Source organism: Chamaea fasciata, unplaced genomic scaffold (genome assembly GCF_029207755.1).
Source record: "Chamaea fasciata isolate MVZ Bird 193981 ecotype frontalis unplaced genomic scaffold, bChaFas1.0.hap1 SCAF_1, whole genome shotgun sequence".
Classification (NCBI taxonomy): Eukaryota; Metazoa; Chordata; class Aves; order Passeriformes; family Sylviidae; genus Chamaea; species Chamaea fasciata.
Genome location: NW_027094086.1, coordinates 34,406,967 through 34,430,479, shown reverse-complemented (window position 1 = coordinate 34,430,479; position 23,513 = coordinate 34,406,967). Strand labels below are relative to the sequence as shown.

At 36.5% G+C, this 23,513-nt stretch overlaps 1 protein-coding gene across 1 annotated transcript in view; it reads left to right on the top strand.

Moving 5' to 3' along the window:
- CUNH8orf34 (chromosome unknown C8orf34 homolog) overlaps window positions 1-23,513 on the top strand; it is a 149,888-nt gene that overhangs the window by 3,771 nt on the left and 122,604 nt on the right. Inside the window, exons 2-3 of the mRNA XM_066180355.1 lie at window positions 20,321-20,468; window positions 21,446-21,577. Coding sequence (XP_066036452.1) covers window positions 20,321-20,468; window positions 21,446-21,577 — 280 coding nt within the window. The remainder of the gene's footprint in view (window positions 1-20,320; window positions 20,469-21,445; window positions 21,578-23,513) is intronic.

Below are 23,513 nucleotides of genomic sequence, written 5' to 3'. Positions count from 1 at the left end.
TCGTTTTACCTTTTGAATGTAGGTCCCCAAGTTATGGCTTTTCAAAACTGTTATTTCTCTGCCATTTCATCTTTCAGGTGCCCAAGATTTTTGCAGGCAAGATCTCTGTGAACCAATAACTCAGATTCTAAATGCCCTGGGGCATGCAGATGTTGTTAGTGCTGACAGTAAGGTCTTAAGTTAACCCCTTATATTCTGCCAGGTTTCATGAGCATCTTTACGCTGTTCTGTGTAGGTTTTGTGTGTTGTGGGTTTCTTTATTTTTTTCTTTTGCTTTCTTTTGAAAGCTTAGACATTTTTCTGTAAGACATTGTTGTCATCTGAGAATACTGTGATTAGACAACGAGTTTAGATTTGAGGAATGCCCGTTAGAAATGCATCTTTTCTGGGATTTTTGTGGTAACACGTACCATAGCACAACCTGATTTTTTTTAGATTATATTTTTTCACATTAACTTGGAATTTAACAAGAATTCTAAATATGAATTATTTCTGTGATGAAGCTTCACTGTTGGTTTTTTTTTTCCATCTTTCTAAAATGTGAACAGGAGGTATGTGCCTAAATTAGGCTGGGACAGAGTATTCAGAATCAGCACCCACTCATTTCTGTCTGAGTGAAGTATTGACCCACTTTGCATTTCAAGCATCCAATCCAACAAGTTCTTTTTGTGTGCTAATAATCTCAATGAATAATCCTGCTGCCTGTATCCATACATCTATTCTTCTGTAAGACTGGATCTCTTTAGCATCCAGTTGGGTTTTCATTTGAGCAACCTGACAGTTATTTTCTGTGGATTTGAAAGCTGGATCAACACTCTTAAGAACAGATTGCAATAAATCTTCAAGAGCTCTGAGATAAATTTAGTGGTTTGGAATTTTTTTATTTCTAGAACTGCAGCTAAAAAGCATCCAGCAGGTACGTTGTTATGCAAACCCAAGACCTGTAATTTCTTTGAGTTATAAAAAGCCAAAATAACTGTTCTCAAAATAAACATGCCAAACCCCTTGTTACCTAAGATTTTTTTTCTCCAAGTAATGTGGGATTAGAACTGTAATTTTTATTTCAAACAACGTAAAGGCTTCATGATAGCACCCTTAGCTTTTTTTGTTTGTTTGTTTGTTTAGCAGACTGAAACAATTACAATGAAACAATTACAGTGGGGAACCTTGTTTTTTTAAATCTGTGATGGTGTTTCTTTCCCTAAATGAAATAGCATTATTGGTATATATTATGCAGTGGTGTCTGTTATGTAAATAAAATAACTACGCTTTTCACTTAAACCTTAGCCTGTTTGGTGGTGGACACTATCTACAGTGCATCTTATGACTGACTTAGTCAAAGTTTGGGGATGAATTCTGGAGTTTTGTACTGTCTTCTGAAGTAGTGTTTACCCTTGGTTCTTAAATATGCTAAGGCAGACACTTGAATGTCTAATTAACCAGTTCACAATTTCTCATGATAAAAAATTATGTTTTAAGTTGCAATATATGCAATTTGAATGATAGAGATGCCCTCAAAGAATTATTTTCTTTTGGGGTTGCTCAGATAAAATTTTATTTTATTTTGGTATTATACTTAATGGGTTAGATTCTGTTGCTAGCATGATGGGATCTGTATTATGGATTGCACAAATGTATTTAGTGAAGCATTTAATTTCAAGCAGCTAGATGGAGCCGTTGAAAGGCTGAGTTTTTCAGTACTTAGACATCACAAGGATCATTTTAGACACTAACTTTAGTGACATTGTTTCAACCTGGCAGTTCCTGTTGCAGGGAAGCCAGTATTAGCTGTTTTTCAAAGGATGTGTGGAAACCAGCAGTGATCCAGAAATGCTGCAGTCTTACTCAGGAGTGGGTAGGGAATCACATTTAAGTTCTAATTTTTTTTTTGTTAGTGCCTTTTACAGTAGGATGTTATTGTAGCCTTAATGTGCACTGAAGTCAAAGACCTATTTAAGGGGATTGTAAGTTAAAGGGAAAAATGATGTAGAGATGTCCTTTGCATTTTGGAAAATTCATCATATATTCTCATAGTTGCCTTAGATAAAGTTACCTTTAAGGGAAAACAAGTGAAAGACCCTAATTAAAACTACAGGCACACTCTTTTCCATTAACAAATGGTTCCATAAGCAATGGCTTTATGCTTATTACTTGGCTTTTGTGGTGACCAGCAAGATGCAAAGGTCAGAAATTTCCCTGTGGTTGAGTCAGTCATAATTCTGCTCTCCTGTGTAATCTAATATTAAGAAAAAAATGTTCCTGAATGAGGAAAATTACATTCTCTTGCTACCTGACTAGTTAATCTCTCAGCATTTAAAAGGAGTTGCATTTTTGTGATTTTACTCCTCTGGGAATTTGTCTGAAGTTAATTGAAGACTTTAGAAGCATATTGGAAAAAGACAGTGAAAGAGATCATACATGCGGGTATGGACTTGTGTGGCCAAGAACATAGATTGTCATTATGGAAACAAGGTTTATGTGATTACTAAAATATTATTTGCTTGAAGTGGAAAATTGGGCACTCTTAATTGCTTTCTTAATTGCTTTTGAAAAAAGATTTTTTTTTTGCAACAGACACAAAAATAAATAAGAATGCAAGTAGTAGTTAAATTGGAAGAATTGTATCTAAAATGTGGAATGATAAGGTGAAAGTATCATAACAGCATCCTTTTGTTACATTAATGTTTTTAAACTCTCAAAATGACAATTATTTTGTTTCTTGAGAAGGGGAGCAGAAGGCTTATATAACTATCTTGCATCAAAAAATACCTGGGAAAATGAGAAGTAGTTCTTAGTTGAGTTGCTCTCATCATCATGTACCAGCAAAGCCTGGCTGCTCAATGGTAAGGTATAAAGCTAACAGATATTATATTGAATTATTTCTGGCGACCCATTTAATAATTAATCATTCTGGATCAAAATAAGCCTGTTACTACTGCTCTTATTTCTTTGTGTTTTATCACATTATGAAGCATGTTCAAAGTTTCAGATTACATTAACAGTGTTGAAGTAAGTTCTTCAATTGTTTTGTTTCTTTTGATTAATCCAGTCTTTTTGGTACAACAGATCAATATTTAATGGTAAATATAAAGTAAAATACTTTGACGGTTTTAACTCAGCCTATAATTTTTTCTAACGTGTTCTTTGCTGTCACTTATCTGTGCTTTTCCAAGTGGGCTAGGTACTATTCATACTCCAGAGTCAGCACAGTCTCAGCCTTCTGTTTTTTCAGGAGCTTCTGGAAGGGAAGGGTGTAGCTAGTACCTTAACCAGCATTTCTGCCACATGTGATGTGTTATTTTACTGTTCTGGAGCAAGTTGATTTCTTAATTATCTGCTTTACCATGGCATTGACTAAAAAGAAACACCTAGACAGACACCTGTTATTGATGTTACTTATTTTAAAAGTGTCACTTGGTAAATGGAAGCTAGAAACATGGTATTTAAATTGAGTTAGAAACATGATATTTGAGAGTATTTTAACATCATTTTCTTTTACAATTTCTTTTATTCTCACTTGTGTCTTTCCATTTGTGTTATTTATGCAAATAAAGAAGTTGGGACTAGTTTTTCATTTTCAATTGTCTAGTGATTATTTGGGATTTTTTCATACAGTAATTTTAATATATTTTTTAAAATCTAGTTGTATTTTATTTTTCTGGGAAAGCATATGTGCTTTTGTATGAGCGAGGAGGGATAGAGATACTTTTTTACTTCTCGGCTACGAGAAGTGGCTGGAAGCATTTTTAGGTTCACCAACTTTTGGAACAAACACAATCCAAACAGTGTCTGTTTAGTAATTATTCAGACAAAAATGAGGTGTTACTTCCTGTATTGGGTATTATCCCCCTTGCACAGATGAACTTTTTCTCCTAAGATATGTCATACAAGCTGTGAAGTATGACAGAAGGACACGTTCTACGTTAAGAGTCTTCTCTGCCTGATACCATAAGATGTGGTTAGAAACCAGTGAAAGCAAGAACATTTTTAAGAACAATTGTTGGGAAACCGTTGGCCTCCTGACTAAGGCAGTGGGCTGTCTCCCCCATTACTAAAGGCAATGAAAAGCAGCACACAGCTGATAGGAGAAACAAGGACTACAGATTTTCATCCTAGGATACAAGTAAAGAGCATGATCACATGAAATGCACACCTGTGCCTTTGGCAAGACAGCACAACATCCAAATCTGCTTTTAGTATTGAGGATAATATCCTTTTAAAAAGCTTGCAACAGACATGCTTTAGATGGCCTTAACTTTTATGTCAGGTCCCATATGCTGTGCTGTGTCAATTCTCCTTTGTCTACTCAGTATCACTGAATACTTATTTTTAGTTCCATCTATAAATGTTCAGGCAGAATCATTTGGCTGTAGTTATGATGCCCCTCTGGTTTTGCTCTTCTGTTGATTTGGGCAATTTTCTTCCCTTATTCACATAAAACTCAAGTAATTATCTTTGCTTTAAACATAGAGTTTCCAGTGAAACACCTCAGATTTTGGGATGTATATAGTGTATAAAGCACTATGAGAAGATGGGTTACAATTATGAGAAATGCACATTCAAAATGAAGATTGCATGTGCATTACCCATGATAAATACAAGGCTATTTTAGCCTTCTATTAGGCTAAAATAATTAGCCACCTCTTACAAAATTTCTGTTCATACTGATAGTCAAAACTTTTAATTGTATATTTATGTGAAACATCCTTTTTCCTTCCTCATTTTCCAGCTCCCTGCAATATTCAATAAATGAAATCACTCTATTCATAAACCATATTCCTCTATAGTGTCTGGTACAATATACTTACTATACAATAGCTCTTTTGTTGGCTTTTGTAGGAGCTGCTTTCTGGGGCAGGAATTGTGAGAGTTTGGGTCTTTCAACTGTGTTGGAGCCTTTTTAATTGAAGCTTTCCTCCTCTCATGGTTTTACTCCAGAGACTCTGATGGTTTAGTATTCAGAACTATGGGCTATGAGGCTGATCTAATAGCCGGTTGCTGCAGGTCTTGTTCATCTTCATTTCTGGCTGCACATTCCTGCTATCCTTATTCTAGAGCTGGTGGTTGTGTCACATTACTGTTACCCAGTTTAGGAATACGAAATAGAAGAAAATGAAGTCTACAGAGAAGGGAAAGTTGTTCAGTACGGTGAGCTCAGTGGGTCACCACATAGTCTGATGAGGACTGTGGCATTGACTTGGGAGAGAAAAAGTTGGTGGCTTCTGGGTGAAGGGAGGGAGAGAAGGACAGCTGCTTTTCTCCAGTAGCAAGCTACTACGTGGCCATAAGAGATCTGCAAAGCTTGTGTGCTTGTTAGCTTCATATGGATCTTGTCTTTTAAAGGTGCAGTTCCCCACAGGTTAGGGGAATGTCATGGAGGCCAGTTTATTCTGTGAAGGAGCAGAACAGGGAATTGAATAATTAGGGAGGACAGCTGAACAAATTAGGAGGAAACAGACCATATGAATACACTGAGCATGAGAGTGAGAAAGGATAGGAAATGGGAGGGGGTGGGATAAAAAAAGATTAATGCTGCATTGCCAGCGTGTTCTTTTTCTTTCCTGTTTTATTTTTTATAATCTTAGTCCCTACTGTCAAATGGTTACCTGGAATCATTGCTTTGTGTTTTTTAAATAAAGGTTCTAGTGCTGATGGTTGCTAAGAATATAACCAAAGAGTGAGAAAGACAGGGGAAATACAAGAAAATATAACTTATTATGTAAAGATTAGATAGTAAAGAGTATGTATGTTTTGCAGTGTCTGAATCACACCTCTAGTACTTGATCTTGGATGTATTACGTAGGCATGGATTTGCCAGAGAGTTAAAGGTGTCCTTAGCATCATTATTAACACTGGCTCCTGTGCAATGAACTCCTTCATTAAGAAGGAGCTACCTTCCAATTTGACAGGTGTTGCTGACATTTGTATGAGTGTAGAGGTAAATGGATGATTGTGAAATATTCTTCTGGTCAGGTATCTATATCAAAGAAAGGAATTCTGAATGATCGTAAGTTCCATGTTCTTTTTGGTGCCCTAGTGCAGAAAAGCTGCTGTGTGTTGTTGATAACAAGTTTCATGTAGAAGCCTAAGTAAGTGGAAGCAGTCTCTTCTGGAGACATGAGAGATGGTTTGTAGAACTGAAAAGGAAGGGTAGTTTCAGCTGTAGGTGACCTTTGAAGAGAACCTGTGGAAGCCATTATGCGTAGGCCTGTTAGGAAAAGAAAAGGTTTATGATTCAGACCCTGTGATAACTTTGTAGAGATGGAATTGGGGGCTTTTATGTAATTAAGGATATTATTTCATTTGATGGAGAAGAAAAGAGAGATGGGATAATTTCCATGATTGGTTGTACTGGGATTTCTCAGACTGAAATGTGTGTGCATGTTCATGCTCTATGAAATGCATACAGATATTCTGAAACTTTGGGACAGAGAATCCCATGTGTGCTGGACAGAAATCCCATATAAATGCGGCAGTGTTGTGTGTTCCTGTTCAGACACAGTGTGTTAATTGCACGTGTCCATTGCAGTTGGGTATGACACCCTCAATACACCCACTGCGACCTGGATGTTCATCCTCCTGAGGATTCTGAAGAGTCTTGCCCTTCCTATGTAATGAGGACAAAACAGAGATGTCCAGGGAAATGCAAGCCGAGGAGAAGACTAAGGTTTGCAGATGCAGAAATTCCTCTGGTGTGGCATATGAGCCACAGCCCATAATTGTGCTGAGGACATACTTTTGCATGATGTAGAAACTCCAGTTAAAAAATTTAAAAAGGTATTTCAGAGTTCCTCCTAAGTGTGTCATGGTTCAGAATAATGCCATTAGATAGTAATGCCTGTGTTCTAATGTAAAGTGTAAGACAGTGAAGCTATCTGGAGACAAAAGCTGGATGTAGACTTACCAATAAGGAACAATGCAGAGAGATAAATACAAAAAGAAGACTAAATTACTAGAGTAACAGATTTAATCTTGATTTCTTGTTCCCTGAAGGAGGAATACCTGAAAGAAAAAGACAGCAGGGGAGAAAAATAAACTCAAGAGAATTTATTTTATTCTATGTTTCTCTGTGATAATAGAAAAAAAGATTAGAAAAATTAAGTTGGCCAGAATGAAGATCCACTTAAGATTTACTTAAAATACTGAAAAAAAAACTAAGTAGTAAGGAGAGGAAATAAAATATATAGTAGTTAGGAAACTAAAATGATAGTTACATATCACATAGTAATAGTTACATACATATCAAAATCTGGCTACAGTTCTACTTCTGCTGATGCTGTCCTGGTGCATTATCATGTGTTACTTTGTCCTTGTGTTTCCCCTTCCTTTGTCTTGTTTATTTGCATAGAGCCTGCAAACCCCTTTGGTTCCTATGGTCTTCACATGGTTTAGGAGTTTTCATAGCAAGGCCCTGAGCTCATTATTGGCTTTCTGCTTTCTCTTCTTACTTTGCGCTGCCTCAGTGCCTGGTAGCGCTATTAATCCCATTAATTGGTGCCACACAATCAAGAAAAAATTGATTTCTCCCTCCTTCTTCGCTGCTCAGTGTGGCAATTCAGAGCACTGACAAGTCTCAAGGCTGCAGCACAGTACATGTGAGCATGCTGTATTCCCACAGGAGCCCTGCTGTAGTTGGGGAGACCCTGATTTACAAGAGGAAGGCCTTCACTCATAACCAGGCAGATGTACTATAATGTTAAATAAAGAGCAGTCAAATCATCAGGAAGCTTTAATTGGGCAATCGCTGTCAGGGTCGGGAAGTTATTTTGCAGTCTTGGAAACAAACAAAACCTACACCAGTGATTCACAGACATTGTTTTCTAAATAAAAAAAGCATGAGAAAATCAGATTAATAATGCTTTGGCTGTTATTAAAAATAGCTCTACAGCTCCAAAACCCTATCATCATCTAAAATCACCCGGATTTCAGCTTCTAGAAATAAAGTGATTTTTAGTTGCCTAAGCCATTGCAATTGTGATGGTAGAAGTGTCTGATGAGAAATGATGGACCTAACTCCAGTTTTAGGTATAATTTAATTTATCTGTCTTTAAGAATTACTGTTGTTATCCATAGAATATCTCCAATTGTTAGTACAGCAGTACCTCTTTAAATATCCACCTAGGACTCTAGCTTTCTTGTAAAATAGTCCTTTGTTTGAAAACCTGAGCCAGAGGACAGCTCCTGGATGTTGCAGGTCATGGTCCCTGGTAGGCTAATGAGGACAAGGTGACTAAATCCATAGTGGCAGTTTATATGGAGGAGATAGTCAAAGAGCTAATGACACTTTCAAGAAACATACCAGTTCTGTGTGTGTGTGAAAGTTACCTTGTTCGGGCTAGAAAGTGACTTAGTAAGTTGTTCCATATGATATAATTATTAGTACTCATATTTTTTAAGTCTTTAAAATAATTTTTTCTGCTACTTTTTCTTTCAGGAAAAATATATTCATTAGCTTTTATTTTTGGTACACAGAGATGATAATTTTTTTCCTTATTTTTCTTATTTTTCTTAATTTTCTTATTTTTCTAAATATTCTTAATTACACTTTGCATTATATAATAATGGCTTTAATATTGCCATCATATGTGTAGTTTAGCTAATCTATAATTTACAGAGTGGAAAGTGTATCCAGATTATGTAAGATAGTATTTATTTAGCTGTCCCCATTATCTCAGACCTACTTTATCTGTGCTCATGTTAGAAGTGTCAGCCTTAAGCCTGTGCAACCAATGCACTTGGCCTGAGAGGTCAAATAGTGGCATCCAACATCCTCTCATTTCAGAGCCTTTTTTTACAGCTTGTTACTGACACAGTTCTCCATTTTCAGCTGCTCTGTAGAGCTACTGTGAGTTCTTTCACATTACTTCCTCAGGTGACAGTTTTTTAAGGACTTGGATGTGCAAGTTAGTTCTGATGGAACAAATAATGGCATTAGACCTCTCTTCTGTTAAACGTGTGCCTGGATGTAACCCATGATATACCTAGTGTGTGTGGTCAACAGAGTTAGGTATTTTTCCTCATACAGTTCAACTGTATGTTCACTTCTGCTCATCACTTGTCTTTTGCTGAAGAATTCTTTTCTGCGTATGATTTTAGAACTCCCTTCCTCTAAGGAGGAAGTGTCTTGTCTGAAGGAAGTTTTCCAGTGACTCTTTCTGTCCAGAAGTTAGATGGGGATATGTTCTTCCTCGAGGTGCTTCACAATAGGCAATACAGTTGTGGAAAGCAGGGAAGTAGAGTGAGGGGCTTTTGTCTCTTCTGATGGTGGTCAGATCTCTCTCTTTGATTTGTGACATCTCAATGCGCTTGTGCACTGGTTAAGGTGCTTTTTAAAATTTCTTTTTCTTTTTTTGTGTGTGTGTTTGTTTTGTTTTGTTTTGTTTTGTGACTCTAGTAGCCAAGCCTGGGTGAAAAAAAGAGCATCCAAGTAACAGTTCCACACAAGATGTTGTAGTTGAGTCTAGGCACAGGGAATTGATTTTTGGTTGTGGAAATAAGTTAATGTAGGACTGTCCTGATAAAAATATTTAGATTGAATTTTTGACATTACTTACTGCAGGATTAAAATAAAATACAGTGTTTCTTAAATGAACAAAGCTAAATATTATTTAGGTATCTGTGCTGTTCTGAATATGACTACTGAATTATGCCTGCATGCCTTCTGGGGAATATGGTGGTGTCTTTTTTCAGGGTATGTTTCGAGATGTTCAAACAGAATGTAAAATATTACCCTTCCTCTATGTAGTTAAATCAATTGTCTGCTGCAAATCTCTGTTATCTTCATATTGTATTATCATCCTCTGGCTGTAGTGAGGAAAAGGTACCATATTGTGACAGAATTTATCCAGACATATTGCAAAGAGACCTACCTGATGAGTTTTGAGTCTTATTCCAAGGCAGCACACAGCCAGTAAATGAGGTGAACAACTAAATCTGTGGAGAGGATCTGGGACCGTGCATTTTCAGCAGGGCAATCTTGGTGCTTGCATTGCAAGCACAGGTTATCTGTCATAGGAGCAGCCAGCTGAGCAGCGTGGTGTTCATCTTCAGTAGGTGGTGTTATCTCCTGGGCTGAGACCTCGGCCTTGCCAGGTGTGTGTGTTTGGAAATCCCGACTCTGAAGGACCCGATTTCTGGGAGAATCCCAGACAGCAGCCTGGGAATGCTTTCCCAAATTGCAGCCATTTTTACATGGAGACAGGCAGTGACTGTAACTTCTCAGGGCTGAGGCAGAGCAGTGAACCTGGTAGTGCCAGTGGGAAGCAGTTTGGGAACCTTTGAAAGTGGCTGGAGACATGTAGAACATGGGTACATTCAGTGTTAACATTTCCCTTCCTGTGTAATTTTACTGCTGTGTCTCTCCTACCTGATTCTTCACAGCTCCTATTGGGTTCAAAACCTGTATACCTCAAGTCTGCTGCTCTGTTTAGGTCAAAATGGACCACCTGCATGTCTTTTTCCTTATGTGTTTCTAATCTTCAATTCATTTCTTTTTTAGTCTGACTCTGATTGGATCTTCATTCTCAGATGTTTCTTTGCCTTAAGTAGTGGAAATAGCTATTTTAATTTGACTTGAAATAAAGAGATAGTCCATGAAGGCAGAAAATGTTAGAGGTCTGTCAGAACTTTGCAAAAATGTTAAAAGAAAAAAAAAATCATTGGTGTATTTTCTTTCTCATCTTGGCTGCTGATGAGGAAAATCATAGAGGTAATTTTGGTTTAACTGATGGGTGATAAAAATCCATATGGAAGCTATCAGAGGTGGTTTTTGCTTCCACTTGAACTGGAATTATTAAAGTATCTTCTTGGTTGGAGCTGAAGATAGATTCAGGTACAGTGATATCTTTTAGAAATGAAATAGTTGCCAGTATCGTGTGGCAAATTCATCAGTTTAATAGATGATAGTACACAAAATGGAGAAATATCTCTAGAGTATAAAAACAAATTAGTCAATATTTCTTTTGTACTAGTTAACACAGGTATTTTGAGATTTACTAGAATATTGGTAATTCATGCATTTATAATCAAGTTTTGTTTTATCTGTGGACTGATGACTTCTGCGTGGCAAAAGATTCTTGTACTATTGCATTTATAGAGACTCGTTGTTTCATTCCAATTTCATCATGGGTTTTGCTTTTTTTTTTTTTCAAAAGCAAAGTTTGTGTTCATTAAGCGATAGCTACATCTATATTTAAGCAAACACAGGTTGAAAGAACTTAATATAAAAGTGTTACTTGTAACAGTAAAAAGATTTTCCAGTTGCTGTTAGAGAAGCACTTGAGTATAAGCAGTGTTGAACCAAACTGAACATGACTAAGTGCTCTCAAAAGTGTTTGAGAGCTTGCAGAGAGTCTGCAGTGCTGGTTATCCTGACAAGATACTGCACATCTTGTGTTACCTGTGACAGGCCAATCAGTGTGACCTTTCCTGTGGGGGGGGGGGGGGAAATAGGATACAATCAAGCAACTGCTTACATGTGAAATAACCTCTTTGTCTTCTTAAAATGCTAGATAAAAAGCACTTCTTAGTATTATTTAAGGAATTTTGGGCACGTTTGCAGTATATAAATTCTACAAATATAAAAAACATCTTTGTATTTTCTGTGGTGAAAAGTAATTTCCAGATTTTTCCATGGCAATAAATTTCGACCTTTCCAGTTGAGAAATCTCAGTTGTATTGTTGTATATTAAACATTTAGTTCTATTTCAAAAGCTGATTTACAACGTTGGTGTGAAGTCTTATGAGACCAAGTCAATCTCACAGGTAAATAACAGGAAATTAAGGTGTGTATCTGAATAGATAGTAATCTATTCAAAGTGTATGAATAAAACTTGTAATTATACTGCATATTGCTCATAGTTGTTTAGTTGCTGTATACTAAAGGAACATTTCCAAATGACAGGATTTAAGTAATTTCTAACAATCAGGGAGCATGCGTTAACTTCTTTGACATTTGTTTAGTGAACACTACTGGAGCAAACTTAGGGTTAATTGATGTAGGCAGCTAAAGTCAAGGTAATTATATCTGTGTTACAACTTCCCCACTCTGGACTCTGGTAATTTACATTCTCCATTTTGTGTCACTGTAATTGTTGGTTATTATTTGAAGTTCTATATGTAGTTTAAAAATTCTCGGTCAAAATTTAAAAAAATAAGAAATTTTAATAATAATTTTAATGCATTGAAGTTAGAATATTTAATATCTTTGTCTATACACACTGGGCAGTAGAATGTTTTAAAACATCATCTCACATTTATGTTTCTATGTAATTTGAGTAAATCTAATGGTGTAGTAATGCAAAGTTATTGGGGGAGTGTTTGGGAGGAGAAAGAAAAGCACCTGGGAAGTGCAGTGTTTGCTGCACACATTTTCAAAATGTGTATTATCAAAGTTGTCCATGGGATGCAATTGAAAGGATTTCCATCAATCTTCAAAACATTCATTTACCTTTTTTTCTCTTTTTGGTAGGCTTCCAGAAAGAAGGAAGGAATTGTTTGTAATTCTACAGTCACAGAGCAGTGATCTAATTCATCAAGGCATTTTAAGCATGCCTATAGCTCTGTAATTATTTACTTCTCAGACATAAAGAATATCTAAGCCTACAGGCTTTGCTCAGTCAACTCCTTATTATACCAATAGTTTTTTTTTATATATGGCCTTTTCCTGATCACCCCTCATAAACTCTTATTAACCCTTTCTATAGTGGTACTGTACTGGGTCTGACAGGAGCTGGATTTTCTTCACAGCAAGCCTGTATGTTGGTGTATTTCAGTTTTGTGACTTAAAAGTGTTGGTACACCAGTCTTTTAGCTGTTGCTTAGCAGTGATTGCACAGGCTCAAGGCTTTCTCTGTTCTCTCTGCCCACCAGCAAGCAGGCCCAGGCTGGGGACAGGGTGGGAGGGGACACAACTTGAACAGCTGACCCAACCTGGGCAAAGAGATATTCCTTACCACCGAATGTCATGCTCAGCAATTAAACCTGGGGAGTAAATTTTCTGAAGTAGCTTACTTCTGGACTGGCAAGGCAGTGGGAGGTGGTGAGTGATTGCCTTGGTATCTGTCACTCGTTCTTTGATTTTTTTTTTCTTTTCTCTTTCCTGTGGTTATTAAGCTGTCTTTATCTTGACCCATGATTTTTTTTTTTGTTTTGCTCTTTTAATTTTCTTCCCCATCCCACTGAGGGTGGGAATGAGTAAGTGGCTGGTGTGTGTTTGGCTGCTGATTTGGGTCAGCCTGCTAGAGGTAGTCACAAAAATAACTGCTACTTTAGTTTCTACCATTACCCTTCCTCAAAAAAAATCGTGTCAGACAGATGAAAGCTAAGTCACTGAAGCTTAAACTGGAAATATGATTTTTTTTAACAGTTGCAGTACTGAGTAATTGCACATGGTGGAACAAGTGATTTCAACTTAGACCTTGAAACTGAAATAAGATTACCTCAGCTGATCAGAGAAAGATCAGCTCCAGCCTATTGAGTTAGCTTTTAGGTAAGGCAGTGATGTGCAGTCAGTGTTGTTTTATGGCTGTAATTTAAGTCCAGGTTGTAATAGTCTTTCCTAGTCTTTATCTATGAGTATTTCTTTTGATGTAAATCTTACAGACCTTTCAGAAAACCAGCAGTTTTCATTTTCTTTGGCTGAACTATGCATACCTTAAGGGCAGAATTTCAGTGGTTGATAGAGTGGATGGAAACTGAGGAAGGATTCTGAATTATGCTTAAGGGAAACCTTACAGTGTTTCTGCAATACCATGAACTACCCTCACTTGATAAATCCTTGCTGAGTTGAGATAATGGTATGGTAGGCATAATTCCACAAGTGTGAGATTGTCGTGCAGAGATACAGGATTGCAGAAAGAAGTATAAGCTATCATAGGAAATCTTTGTGATTTGAAAACTGAACTGTGGGGGAAGACATGATAACTGTTGCCATGATTAGCATCTCTGAGAGCAGGTCTTAAACTTTTTCTTCTTCTACTGAGAATTATTCAATGTTTTAGAGTGACCTAGTAGCAGTTACTTCTCTCTTGACAGCATTCTTGGGATGCTTGAATGGGAGAAAGGAAATACTTCAATAAAACCATAGTTTGAAGTGATTTGAAGCTATTTTGTGAACTCAGGAGTGGCAATGTAGATTTGTGACAATGATGTTTGAAATACTAAGATTAGAAGAGGAAAAAACCTCAAAGGATAAATAAGTGAAAAGATGCAGCGAGAGGTTGAGACAGATATTGCATGTCATAATGTGTGTGATGGAGTTTGTTAAAGTGTCATGAACTTGCTCAGTGAAACTTTGAAATTGTCCACCAGACCCCATCCATTCCTCAGATCACCGATGCATATTTTCTCAAGTATTACGTGCATGAGTTGGAATTATTTCGGATAGAGCTAGTTCATCTGAGTCAGGGAAACTGATATGATCTGCAAAGGATTTATAGTGGAATGAGTCTGCTGTTTCCGTTCTGCTCTCCAGAGTCCCCCTAAAAAATGGTTAGTAACATAGCCCTCAAAATTGGTCTTTTCTTATTGAATTGGTACAGATATTTAGTGGATCAACACTTAAGAAAGACAGCTATTCAATGATGTTTGTTTTCATACTTCCTCCTGTTATTCTCATTCTATAAAATGTTACCTGTGCCATAGTCCCCTACCTTAGATTTACCTTTTGGGGAATTTTGTTTGCACCAAAGCATCAGGGCCACCATATCAGCTTTGTACTTTCATTTCTACTTCTGTATCCAGAGTAATTTCTCTGTGGGTTGTGTTCCCATGCTGTGTACTACAGTCTTATAATTTAACTGCACAGCTGTCTGAAATGGCCTCAATGTGGTTTTGAAAAAAGGAGGTATTGGTTGAAATTTTTTTAGTCAATTCCAGGTAAAAGTCTGAATACTTTCATGAGCAAGCAGAGTATGACTCCTATCTGTTCTCAGCCGTTATTCTACCATGGTTAGTTTGAAGCAAAAACTATGGTACAGGCGTGTGAATTTTGTTTATGTGGAAATTTGTGTAGGATTGAATAATTTATTTTACAGGGAGATGTGATGCTCCTTTCATGAGTGTAAAATATGTTGAAGTCCATTTCGGTCATAGTTTCTATTGTGATTTTACTACTTTTAATTAAAAATTGCTCAAGAATATTTAAAGCCTGGCTATTTTCCAAAAGAAGGATGCTGGTACTTTTCATTTATTTCCATAGAAAATAATCTTTTTTGGTAGAAGCAGTCATTTAATAATTGCAGACTCTTAATTTAGGCAGTAAGAATAATGTTAAAATATACTTTAAAAATTGTTTGTTTTTGTTTCCTTGCTTTGTTCCTGCAGTAATCAGAATGGAATTCTAAGAAAAAAAGTGTCAATCATTAAAATGTTTCTTAAACTTGCTGTCCTTCCACAAGTTTTCCCTCAATTTTATATCTTCTTTGTTCACTTACAGCCTGTATGAAGGGGTTAGCAAGTCTAAATTTAGATGTCTGTCTAAGTGTCCAAGCTTCACTGTAGTCAATGCATGTATCTCCAATAAGTCAGCGGAGTCAAGAGATCAATTCTTCTCATCATAAGTGGACATACTCTGGCTGCTCAGCTGGGAGACATCTAGCCCCTCATGACTTTTTATTGACAAAGTCACTACTGACATCGCTGTGAAGATTTGATGCATTTAATTGTATTTAGACTTCTAATTTAATCCATGAAAAAAGAACATAACACTGCCAGAATGTATGCACGCTGTGCCATAGTCTATGAAAGTCTGTACAGTTAAAACGTGATTGTTGTGCAGTTACTATTACCAATTACAGGGCAAAGTAGAATGTCTCTTAATTAACTTAATAACCTGATAGGTACATTTAGACAGGCCTAATTAGGACTTTCGTGTAATTGGGCCTATGATTAATAGACTGTGAAGACTGTTTCATTTGTATTAAATGCATGGACAGTTACAAGGAAATGAAAATTTGAGCCTTCATTGAATAACTAATAGAAGACCTCAGGACAGCACAATGGTGAAAGATAGAATTCTTTATGAATTATTATTTAAAAATTCTGTATATTCTTTACAAATAATTCATATATTAAACCACCACTTTAGACCTGGTGTTTTTTTTCAAGATCTTTTGCAGCCTCATTACACATGCATGAATCTGTTATGGAAAAGATCCACAAATGAACTTTTACAAGTTATTTTTTTAAACAGTTTAAGTAACATAGTTCCGTAAACTAGTGAATGTAGGAGCATATGAAGATACCTTTACAAGGTATGAAGAAAGAGGAACTGGTTTGCACAGTGCCAGATAGAATCCTTGAAGCAGTTAACTATAAGAGCTTCTTTCACCTTGCTGTTCTTTCTCATTCTGCCTTCAGACAAGGCAGAGCCTAATTTGGGGCAATATAATTGGGAAGCAGCAGAAACTGATGTATTCATCTGAGTGCTCTAGTCTGTAGTAACCATGGAAGTTTCCTTTGGCCCCTTTTCTGTGCTCCAGTGTGTCTTGAAGGTGCACAGGGAATTCATAATTGCTGACTTCTGAACGGCTTCTTCACTTGTTACTCAGCTGGGAGGAAGAGACTGATAGAAGAGACAAGAGGATGTAGAGTGAAAGGAAGACGTAGCAGTGGAAAGAAGATAGGAAGAGAGAGAGATTATGGGTAGTAAGCAGTTCATTTGGCAGCACGGAGACCCAGTCTGCCATGGCTTTTTATGTGTTGTTAAAAGGCACGTTGTGCACAGAACAACAGACTTGCCTTATTGAATTATAGAAAACTTAGACATTTGAGTTAGAAATGCGAAAAGTATAGTTAATATTTTTAAGAGACTTGTCTTTAGGTGTCTTGCATTTCTGTTTTTATGAAGAGTTGAAACTTACCTGATGATTTGTTCATGAAAAAATGAATCTCAGTTTCAATGATCTTGTGCCATTTTTGTTCTGCTGGTAATGCAGAGGCGTCTTCAGTGAGACTACTTGGTCTTTTCCCTTTTCTTTTTCTTGTGAAACCTTGCCTACTTAGCACATTGTGAGTCAGATCAGACTGCTGCTAACCAAAAAGGAATTTTATTTTTGTACCTTGTATGCTTCAGTTTTTTCTTATTTAATACATCCACTTTTGTCATCTTTTTTTAAAGACATTTCAAACGTGTGAAAGTATATTTAGAGTGCCATGTAGTATGTTATTCCTCCTGACTATTAAGATGTCACCCGAGCAACAGATGAGATCATCACATAAGCTTTTGATCATTTAATCAGAAGTTTAAGTTAATTTTGCTAGAGAATGGTGCTAGAATGAGAATACCCTTTAGTTGACATTCCTAATCTGTAATATCTTTTCACCTCCAGAGAAGTATGTGTTTTTACTTTAAAAATTAGGTGTGCACTCACTGTGTACAGTTAATGTTGGTGTGAAGCTTTTTGGTTGATTTTTTTTGTTGTTGTTGTTGTTGGGTGGCTGGGGTTTGGCTTTATTTTTTGTTTTTCATGCCCCACCTACCCTTCCACCTCATGGCATAGCCAAGCAACTGAACGCAGGCGGCTAGCATATTTCTATGTAATTGAAAATTTGCTGGGGATGACAAAAGTCTCAAAGGAAATGTGAGCTTGAAGAGCACAGGTTGAGAGCTGAGCAGATGGAATTGTGTCCTTTGATGAACTGGGTGACAGAAACTGGTAGAAGGGAAAAGGCAGTGAGGATCATGGAGCTGTGATCCTATTTCTGGGATGTCTGACAGTGTGTGAGGCAGAAGGATATGGAAGGGAGATAACACCTTCAGCATATGAATGTTAATTTACACAGGGTATATATCTGAAGCTATTGTTATTGGTGTGGAGGTGTTCTTTGCACCTTGTCCAGAGTTCAGGAACTCCATGGAAAGTGGCAAATTGGAGACTGCTTCCAGACCTTGGTTCAAGCAGCTTGAGAAGCAGATTCCCAAGAGTTTCTTTTCTCCCCTTTTGCATGGAATACTTGTAGTAAAGAGATTTGTCTTCCTAAATGGCGGATTTTGTAACCTGAGTTGCCTTTGTGTTCATTTTAAGTTGCATTTACTTTTAATGACATTTCTGAGAGTGCTTGAGGGAAATTGATTTGAGGCTTATTACACAAATAAGTAGGATTTTTTCTGAACTTCAGACTCTTCAGTGTATGAGGTTTTCAGCAATGTTATATATATATATATATATTTTTTTTTACTTTAGGTGTACAGGATTGGTACAACACATTTGTTATTCCAGATAAAAGTAGCCTCTATCTACAGTTTTTTAACATTTTCTAACTGCTGTCTCAGAATAGGACTGATTATTTTCTGAGACAGCACAGATCTCTGTATAACTCAGGTCTTATTATCAGTATAACAGTAGGTACAAAAAGTGGTCCTTTTTAATAGGATCTAATTTCACATAATCTTGGTCTTTATGGTTTTTGCTACATGTCAGAAGAGGTAAGGAATCCTGTAATCAGTTTTATTTTATTAGATGAGTTTCTGTTACTAAAAGGCCATTTCTTCCTGCTACAAGCAAGTCAGTTATGGCAACAATCAAGTAGCATTTGTCTTACATTGATATGTAGGCATTCTAAAATTTCTCATTTTTCTGCATTACCTTTTTCAATACTATGTTAATATTGCAGTATATTACTGATCTAAGACAAAAATAATTTTCAAACTATGATTCTGAGAACTTATTTAAATTACAAGTCAGCTGTAATAGATTGGTACTTTTCCTTTGATAATAGAATCCTCTTCAGTGGAATTACTGCTGCTATTGTGGTCCATTACAAGCACTAGATTACATCTTTCCTTTGTCACTAATTCTGCATTTTGGCAGGGAATAGAATAAAGGTTCGCTGTTAGTGTTGCCAAGCAACTAAAATATGAATTACTCGAATTTCTGAATTTTTCTTTTATGATGTATATCGGTAGGTTTCTCCTACCTTGGTGAGAGGCAGTCTAGATGAAGTTGTGCTCCAGAGCTTCAACAATTGTAAGATTAGTAAGTAGCTTAATTTCTCCCTGTGGAGTTCCAGTTCAAAACCAAAGACACACACAGAGTTTTTCATTTCACTGGGGATGAGTGTCGAAATTGACATCACAGAAGATTGCGTCTTCACAAGACATGAGATTGGGCATGTTTTCTCCTTTTTGTGGACAAAGAGAACTTGCTGTGCCTTAGTAATCCTGTGTGCAGTTATTCATGTTTGCTGCTATTTGGTATATTTCTTCTGAAGTATCTTTTCCCAACACACTTAACTGATGGTAATGCTAAGTAACTACTGACATTTGAATTTTTTTTTTTTTTTTTAAGGAAAGTGTGTGGAAAAGATGAAGTGGGGATAGACTTAAGTGTGTGTAAGTTGTGTTAAGTTTTATGTTTGTGGATAGGTGAAGAGAGAATATATGCTCTGAATAGCTTAGCTTTTTTTTTTTTTTTTTTGGTTTGGTTGGTTGGTTAGTCGATTTTGTTTTGTTGTACATTCCTGTAATTTTTTACTTCTGTGGAGGTTTTTCATTTTGCAGGGCAGCCACAGATCTCCTGTAGAACTACATGAGTTTCAGGGTCACTTCACCTGTCCTGAGTCATTCATTTCCTCTCAGAGCACATGCGCAGAGCAGAGCCACAGCTTCTTTCTGGATTTCTAATATGTTTTATGCCTAAGAAGCCAGAAAGGCGGCCAGCAGCAATAATGGAGAGTGTTTCTGTTTTTGCAGCCCTGCCCAGCCAAGGTGCAGAACAGCAGCTGGATAGTACCAGTGTGTGGAATAGAAGATGTTTTCCTGTTGACACAGGCTTTGTATCCATGTCTGCAACAGTGAAGTAAAATGTTTGTTTATTTCTATACTATAGTATTTTTGAGGAGTTCCTTTAAAAACCTTGGAGTTCCCAGGTATGAATGCATACACGAACCAGACAATTGTTCTATGTCTGGATGAGATGAAAAATTCACAAACTTTCCTGATGCTCCAATTTCCAATGAGAAGAAACTTGGATGTATTGGTCAGAGAAGAGCTACTTGCAGCTCTAAAGAGATGCTGGTTCTGAGTGATTAGATGGACAATATTACTGTTTGGTGTAAATTTGAACAGGTAGTAGCAGGGATTGGCTTTATGAACTTACGTTCCAGTGGATAAGAGACTGTATAGACTGAGAACGCTTCAGATATGAGCACTTCATAGGACAAAGCTAGGAGTAGTTTGAGGAGGTGGATGTTCCAGCTGTTTTCTTCAAATTTGAAAACAAACCTTTCCTTTATAAATGCTCCTTTTCTTTTGGTAAATGCAGGATTAGTTAAGGTGCAATATCTCACTAATTTTTTGTTTTGGTTTAATTTTCTAAAGGAGTTGATGACCAAGCTGATAACGGAGACACCTGACCAGCCAATCCCATTTCTAATTGATCATCTTCAGTCCAAGCAGGGAAACCGTGGTCAGCTTCAGAGAACACTGTCTGGCTCTGCTGCCCTCTGGGCAGAGAGTGAAACATCAGGTATGTTCTGTGTGCTGGAAAGGGCTGATCTCCAGTATAATCTTCCCAAACTTACGTCCATGATTTCCTGGATGCACATGTCCAGCATGTTACCGAACAGGTGACTGAACAGGAACTGCTCTATGGTTTTGAGCATGCAGAATAAATCCTGTTTGTCTAGCAGATAATGAATTTAATCTACATTGCTGTCTGTCAGCTCAGCCTATGTATATATCATGTGAATATGGATCAGATATGTATATATTATGTGAGTATGGTTCCATTCCATCAGAATGGAAACAGTCCCAGCCTCAATGAGAGAGGTTCCCTTGCTGTCCTCTCTTTGTTTTCTTTTTCCCTCCCATGGTGTAGTTGTGCAGGACATTAACCTCTTTTGAGGTACTTTCTTTAATAATACATATTTTTATATACCTGTCATCCCAACCCTTAATGAGGAGATGCTATGCTACTTTTTAAACTCCAGTGTGAATAATTTATGATTTTAAATCTTCAGAAGCATTAAAATAATATTCTGAAATAACATCTGCTCTGATTGTAAAGTAGAAGTCTTGGTTTTCATATTCGTTACAAGCTACTATTACAATATTAGTTTCGGCTAATGATCTGTTTCAGACTGTAGAGCTTAAATAGTTGCTGGTAGCCAAAGTGGTAATTTACTGACAAATCAACCATTTATATCACATACACAGTTTTAACATAGTAAAACACGTACATAACATAGACATTAAGGACTTTTTCATTACAAAAATAGACTTTTTTAATGAAAAACATAATAATTTCTAAATTAAATTTTGATATTTAAATAAGTGAAATAAGTATAATAAATACAAAAAAAAAATCAGGAATAGGAGAAATACAAAGAGCTGTCTTGAATTAGGATTGATATGCCTTGGGGTTTTTGATTAATTATTTTTTAAGTCTTTGAAAAATGACCCTACAAGTGTTGTTACGATTATCTAATTTGATTCTTTTAACAGAAAATAAAGGAGCAAGAAGAGATTTTAGAAATTATGATAAACCTTGGCAGGTAAATGCAAAAAAGCCTAAAAAGTCAAAGAGTGACCTTGCTGTGTCCAACATTTCTCCACCATCACCGGAGTCCAAGTCATGTAAGAAAGCTTCACTACATTAATAATTTGTGCAAACTTTCCAAACTATAGTATGTTTTTTGTTTGAATAAGGTTTAAAATGGAAAGCAAATTGTGAGCAAATGAAATGCATATATATATATATGTTTGAAGAATTTGCTTCTTGCCTTAATCTCACTTGAATTATGAGTATTTTATAATGCCCTATGTTGTCATCTGTAGATATAAAAGAATTCTGGATCGTTTGGTTAAAAAGCAGACCAATATCTGGGTGTCATGCATTATTTTGTGTTCGGATACTGATTATGGTTTGATGTTTTAGTTGGCATTGCCATTTTGCACATGTAAAATCGGTTCTGTTGATATTGGCCTAACGGATTTTTTTTCTGTGTGCCAGACAATTCAAAACTATGAATTATGAACAGATACTGTTCAAGGTATGGGAGTAGTGTCAGCAGGACAGGTGTACCATTCTGAGAGATGTTGAAGGAATCTAAATGTACATTGAAAGAAAAGGCAGAGTAGAAATAGCGTGGCTGATGAGAATATTATCAGCTACCTGTAAAAAATTACTGAAAATGAAGATGACAAGCCTTAGTGAAGTGTGCTTCCTGTATACTGGCTATTGAAGAAATCTAATTTTTAAGCTCTATTCTTAATGTTGGGGTTTTTTCTCAAATAAATTTATCTACAATATGCATACATGTGTAAATATACTTACACACCTGGGGAATTGTTTGTACAAGATTTTTCTCCAAAATAAATTGAAAAGCGATATTTTCTGCTGTTGACTCTTGTAGCTTTTTGATATTTTTATAGTAGCCAAATCTTTAGAACTCTGAGTGTTACTAGGTGTACCAGCTGAGAACAGAGATAGTATGCTGCATTAGAAAATTTGTTGTCCTTCCTCTAAATGCAAAATGGGAAAGTCTAGACTTCAAAGAAGTCAAAAGAAAATTGCCCAGTGATCTCACTAAGTCAAAATATTACACAGCAATGGGTAAAGTAAATAATGATAAATTTATGCAATAAAATTCTTTTGTGCTTTTGAATGATTAATAATTTATATGGTTGTGAAACATTCTTTACTGAGAAAAATAATGGCAACAAGTAAAAATAGCTGTTACAGGTAACTGTATCCCATTGTACAGGATTTTCTCAGGATTATTTTTTTCTAGAAATGGAGCATTTGTCTCTGTTTCTTCTTCATGAAGCACATTCCCTGCTTCAAAAACACTCAAATTTGATCATCAGTTCCACCGTACCTTTCAACAGGCACATGAATTTTTATGTCTGTTCAAAAGAAGCATGTGGATCTTTTTATTTATTCGTTATTTTCAAGAATAAATAGAGACATTCAAATAAATGCTCATAGTCACTCAATTTGTGTCTAATCTAACAGATTTGCTGGGTACCAGCAATTTATGGAGATCCACTGTTAGCAACAGTGGCCTAAAGATATTGTGACCTCTTCCTGTCATCATACTGTGTTCCTTCATTCCGCCCTGTGCTTGCTTTTCAGACTCTGTGGTATGCATCAAATAACATTAATGCCATCTCCTAAAAATTTTGAGTTCTTTGTCCTTATCCCAGACAGGGGGTGACATCAGGTCACTCCCCTCACATGTGTGCCTATTGGAAGTTTTGTGCTTGTTGGTCTTTTGGTTGTCCCATTAGAGGGACAAAGAGGAGGCTGGGCATACTGAACTATCAGGTCTTGTGTCAAACAAGGCAATATTTTATACATCTGTAAGACAACCGGGGTAAAGGATCTGTCCTTGTGAACTGAAGGACACTTGATAATACTCTTCCGTCAGTAAGACTTACTCTCAAGCTAGCCGAGCCTAGAAATGTCGTGTGGGCGTGCAGCTTTGTCTACAAAGGAAGCAGAATTAGGGTGTGCTTAGTGCAACTGGACATTGATAAATGCAGTGCAGTACATGGGATTGATTTTAAG